The following is a 6014-nucleotide window of genomic DNA, read 5'->3' as shown; positions in this document are numbered from 1 at the left end:
CATCTGTAAGTGAACGGGTAAGCTACGCTTGCATGCAATAAAATTTTAACCAAATTTAATCATTAGATCACGCAAATAGAAGATCATAAATCGTGACCAATAAACATGTAGTGCAGCAGAAGAAGAGTTGGGGCAGCCTAGCCCAACGAAAAAGTAGAGGATCGCTCTCGCACCTTGTGTTCGCCACAGATCAACGCCGTAGAGGTAGCAATAACATGCATCTCCACGATGTTCAAACATACATGGATGGAATGGCATGCACCGATGTGCTAGCACTATGTGCTCGGCTAGGGTTTCATGGTGAGAAGAGTCGATAAGCAGATAGCCATTATGCATGTTGGATCTTGATACAAGACATCACATACTTAATTCACACTAATGTGTTATTAGGCCTCATCAAGGACCAACATGGATAGTGTATATCTATATCTACAAGCCGGTTCCAATATCTCATGTAAACAAGCCATCAGCCTCTTAGCAAGCTTCCATTCCAACTGGCAAGGTTTCCAGAATTGCAGCCAACAAATTTAGAATGTGGGTAGAGCTTCAAGCATAGGAATTACATCATTTGCCTTATCTTCATCATCAGAAGATCAAGTTGCTACTTGCATGATGAGGAACCCTTTAGCCAGCACCATATGAAGTTATAATTAATTAACTCACGCCTGCAGCCATATGTATATACTCCCTTTGTCCCTGAATAAATAAATTTCTGGAGTTGTCTTAAGTCAAACTTTTTAAAATTTAACCCAATTTGTAGAAAAAACATCAAGATTTATGATATCAAACAAGTACCATTAGATGTACCATAGAATATATTTTTATAATATGCTCATTTTATGTTATATATGTTGTTACTCTTTTCTATAAAGTTAGCCAAACTTAAAAAAGTTTGACTGGTACGGATTCTAGGAGTTGATTTATTTAGGGACAGAGGGAGTATAGATCTACCTTAGAGTGGTCAAGGCTCCCTGGTGGTACTTATTTTGACATGCCTTATTTTGGAACTCCTTATAAATACCTAAAATAAAATTCTACCCTAGCAAACTCAATGTCGCCCAAAGAGTGAGCATGTGGTCTATATCTAGGAGTAAATGTGGCAAGAAAAGGCTCTAGGAGGGAGATGAAGTTGGTAGATGAAGACGAAGAAGAGATGACCAAGGACATTTGAATGGATCTAGATGGTGCCGGTGAATTATATGGCAATCTATTCTAGACAACACCTAATTCATTGTTTGATCTTGTGGACATATTCTTGTACTTAGCATATTTCACAAACACTGAAGGCGCACTACACCATAACCCATCATATATTGGAGACGCCTGGACCGGATGGTTACCTGGGCAGGTTTTCCCAACGGAATTGGGCACTCTTGAGAGAAGACATTGTACCAGCTATTCAACACTCACATTAACGAAATTGTATCATTCTCAGACATAAAACATCACAAATTTTACTTGGATGGCATAGCTTATAGATCTTATTTATGGCAATTGGCACTTGTAGCAGGCATGCTATGTATACGTGTTTACACAACCATTAAGTTCTGCTGCATATCACACAAGTTTGCCTTTCACACCTCACAATTAACATGTTTAGCTTGGATAACCACAGTCTGTTTACAAGGTGTTACATCTTTATATTATAAGCCCACAACAAACTAAAGCTCAATGTCAAGTTATCTCTAGCTTGGTGGGTGGGGGCAGGGGGGGGGGGGGAGCTATCAATGGTCTAGATAGATCTTTACCACTAGCTGGAATATGAGCCTAGAAATTAGCCAGTTAGTGTCAACATAAATTATCACTTATGAGTTGCAATATAAAAACTGCCATCTAAGAATATATGCAACTCATAACAAAACTACAATTTCAACTGACCCTTCTTCAACTAGCTAGCGTGCAGACCTAAATCCTGAGCCACGATTGCTAATTGAAGAAAAAACAAACCGAAGCTTATATCATCATGCCACACTCCACATCGATGGTTAAGGACGTCTACTTAATTATGTAACTGTAAAGAACCATTGAAAAATAGTTGAGACTTGACCACACAAAAAAATTGGTCTCCTAATTCATCATTTGCAAGGACATATCAAACTATTCTCTAATCGTGTTCCATATGCCACTATGTCAAAAAAGGAGATCAGTGACACAGCTAGACAGTCATCAGCAACACAGAAAAAACACGTCATTAATATTCCGTCTCTGATGTGAAAAAACCAGTGACGTGTATAGCCAAAAGGGAGTTGGTATTGAAAGTTCTTAAGCTGCAACTGATTGTGGTCTGAATTTGACATGTCAATGAAGAAAAAATCAATCATGTTCTGTTTTAGAACCAAGTGTGCAGCTTGTTCAGTAGTAATGCTTTTACTTAAAATTATAGATGTGACTAACTTTTATCCATAAATTCCTTATTGGAAACTTAAAATTTGGGACATAATACAAACAAGATGATGAAAATGACACAACTGTTGATTTGCAGAGATAACACTAAGTACGTCAACATGATTTCACAACTAAAGGGTGATATTCCATCAAGAGATGTGCTCAGACTAATGATGCTTAGCGCATTAATTACTAAAGAAACAATCCCTGGGATCAAATAATTGCCATTTCAATATAAGTGCACACATTTATTATTGGAGATACAACAAAAGCATGTCAAGAGGGAGCAATTTTGCTCAAAACTTCGATAAATTGCTTCCCATATATGACAGATCAATAACGGTCAAGAGAACCATTCTGTATCCCATCCTTCTATATCTCCAATGTCCATACTGCAATTTAGAGAAATATTCATAATTAGATTAATCAATTGCATATTACATGCATGCGTCCCTATATATTCGTTCATTATTCCAACAGATACAATTTTGCATGTATGCCTCCCATAAATATTTGGTTTGTATTTCCACGGAGTATTTTGCACTCTATATCTTTTTCAGTACTGGATAAAGTTATTGTGTGAAACAAATATGGTGCACTTTACACACTACTTCATACTATATAGTGGTCATTTTGATTCACTGTAATATAGATGACCGTACGTATGACATCCTACACGGCAATGACTGAGCGGTTTTACATCCTGTTTTCTTCTACAAAACGTGCTTCATATAGTTGGCTTGCAAACAAAGTAGATGTGGATAAATCTTGCTGTTTTTTTTCCTAAGATAACTCGTTTTCACTATGAACTTTTACAACAACACTACTTACAAAGCATATATAGTAGTGATGATAGTACTTATAATACAACTATTATTCATTACTTACCGGGGCAAGGCCAAGGAGACATCTTCGTCCTGATGGTAGTAGTCATTCAAATGTATCCCAGGGAAGTCAGAGTTGCTTTCTTGGGTAGCCACATGGCCAAGGCTGTCGATAACCCAATCGTCGGGCATGTCCACCAACGACGGATCCACCGTCACGTTGGCAGCTCCTCCGGCCTCCTGATCGACTACTGTGCCGTTGCCTTTGTCTTCGATGCTCTCGAGGAGCTTGCTCCACCACGCTGACGTGACCAGGTTCATGGTGTCGCTCCACTCAATGTCGTGCTGCTGCCCGATCAAGTAGATCGCCGCCATCTCCTCATCATCAAGCACTCGGTGCAGCGATGGATCTGCTGCCAGTGAAGTGTTCTCCATGGTGACAGCGGACATGTCGTGGCTCGCCATCGTCACCAACGGAGAGGAGTAGACTGAGTAGGAGGAAGCTGGTGATGGTTGGAGTAATGGAGGATCAAAAGAACAAGCACTGTTCTTGGTGTCATCACCTACAACAGAACTACTATTGAATCCCTGAAAGCTAAGGTTTAGACCTAGCGGCTGCGCAGGAAGAGGGACCAAGTGGTCATCTAAGTTATGCTCAGAATTGACCATGGGCGGCGCAACTGGTGCGTCGTAAGTGATCATCACTGGGGATGAAGAATAGCTACTAGGAGTAGGAGCAGTGAAATGTGAAAATGGAGAGTTGTACAGGTAATCTGAGTAGTAGGAAGCGTAGCTCGGCGCAGACGAAGCTCCAGTTGCTGCTTGGCTTGGCTCTTGCACTAGATGATGAACCTCTTGTTGTCGCTGCAGCTGCAGCTGCATCAACTGTTGCTGCTGCTGCTGCTCTTTGGCTTGTCTCATGGAGGCCCTATGGATCTTGAGAGCTGTCACAATCTCTCTCCTGGCCTCTGCCATGTTGAGCAGCCTCTCCTGGTACGGCCTGCTTGTGTGCAGCCTCCTCCTCACCTGCTTCTTGTGTGACTGCTGCTGCTGCTGTGGTGGTGGTGCTGTTTGGGCCTGCTGCTGCAGGATGTCGTCTTCTTGTGGTGGCTGGCTATGTGGCTTGGTGCCCATGGTGCTGTGGTCTTTGGATCTTGTTGCAGATGAGGAGGAGCTGAGCTGCTTCACAAGGCTCCTAATGTAAGCTCCTGAGAGGTGTGGCTGCTCGGCCTTGTTGTTGTTCTTTGAGGAGGAGGAAGGGGTAGGAGCTAGCTTGTGGTGGTTCCTCATCTCTCTTTGCTATAGCTATGGATCAGGTTCTCTTTCTTGCTAAGGAAACAAGAGATGTGTCGTCTGTGACAAGGTAGGGTGTGAACCAGGGTGATGGGGTGATATAAATAGGGTGGTACTAGGAAGCATATATATAGAGTTTGTTAGGATGCAGTGTTATCCTTTTGGCAACGCATGTCGCATATATGGTCTTGTGGTAGTAGGTTGGCAGCTAGTGTAGCTAAAAAAGACAGCACACAACCGGTTTGTTCGCTGGTTGGTTTCTGGGTTGATAAGTCCGGCTGGTGCTGGTTTATTGTGAGGGAAAAACACTGTTGATTGACTGATAAGTCCTAGCTGAAACCAACAAGCGAACAGGCATTGACTCTCGCTCGATCAGCAAGTCTCGTCGCAAGAAAAGAAAAAAAGAAGAAGAGGAGGAGGAAGAACGAAGAAAAGACTCGCTCAAGTCTGAAAAGCCTCCCCCACCACCTATCAGAGATGAATACATACACACACACACACACACACACACACACACATATATATATATATATATATATATATATATATATATGTGTGTGTGTGTGTGTGTGTGTGTGTGTGTACAAAATGACCTGGATTTCATGGTCAAGGTTTTGGATAGATTCCATTGGAAGGAGTTGAGGGATTCATATTCTTTTTGCTGACGAAGTAAATTAATTAGAAATAGATGGACACCAAGAAAGCAAAACAAACAGCCAATATAAAATTATTAGAAGCTAGCTAGCTAGGAGTGTTAGTTGCACAAGTGGTGGAGTGCAGAAGTATATGTATATAGACACATTAGGCATGCGACACGGCCATATGCATGCATGGTTTTGGAATTCAAATATGGCCAACTCCTTTTGTTGTGCTGCCGCATGCACTTTCTGTAACGGACTTGATCGAGAAGGCGATAAGATTCACCAATCAGTGACATAAAGATAAGCAGGTGGCCTACAAAATAGACATAACAGCATACTAGTAGATGTTGATGATTTCTTCTTCCATGACCGATCGATCGATTGGGATCGATAGAGAGCATTGGATATATCTTTAGCCGCAAGTGTAGTCCGTCCCGTCTCTCCCTGTGCCCTACTCACCCATAGAATGATTGGCTACGCGTACAGAGAGCATGGTCGTCGTCGTCGTCGTCTCTCTCTCTCTCTCTCTCTCTCTCTCTCTCTCTCTCTCTCTCTCTCTCTCTCTCTCTCTCTCTCTCCGTCTCTCTCTCTCTCTCTCTCCGTCTCTCTCTCTCTCTCTCTCCTCTCTCTCTCTCTCTCTCTCTCTCCTCTCTCTCTCTCTCTCTCTCCGTCTCTCTCTCTCTCTCTCCGTCTCTCTCTCCGTCTCTCTCTCTCTCTCTCTCTCTCTCTCTCTCTCTCTCTCTCTCTAGTCTACTCGTACTAGTGATTTTTGGTCGAACGAACAAGCTAGCATCAATTTTGAGGGCCGAAAAAGGAGCTGCCGGCTGGTCGCAGCTAGATAGAGTCGTCCATCTCTCTCTCTAGTCTACTC

At 42.2% G+C, this 6014-nt stretch overlaps 1 protein-coding gene across 1 annotated transcript; it reads right to left on the bottom strand.

Moving 5' to 3' along the window:
- Window positions 1–2728: 2728 nt before the first annotated feature.
- Window positions 2729–4499, bottom strand: LOC136537094 (uncharacterized). The gene is made up of 2 exons (XM_066529177.1): window positions 3274–4499; window positions 2729–2777 (listed from the first exon to the last, which is right to left on the bottom strand). The coding sequence occupies exons 1-2, from the start codon at window positions 4497–4499 to the stop codon at window positions 2729–2731; spliced, it is 1275 nt and encodes a 424-aa protein (XP_066385274.1).
- Between the last annotated feature and the right edge of the window lie 1515 nt (window positions 4500–6014).

Source organism: Miscanthus floridulus, chromosome 2 (assembly GCF_019320115.1).
Source record: "Miscanthus floridulus cultivar M001 chromosome 2, ASM1932011v1, whole genome shotgun sequence".
In the NCBI taxonomy this organism is placed as follows: domain Eukaryota; kingdom Viridiplantae; phylum Streptophyta; class Magnoliopsida; order Poales; family Poaceae; genus Miscanthus; species Miscanthus floridulus.
The sequence above is the reverse complement of the archived record's forward strand: the minus strand, read 5'-3'. Positions and strand labels throughout refer to the sequence as shown.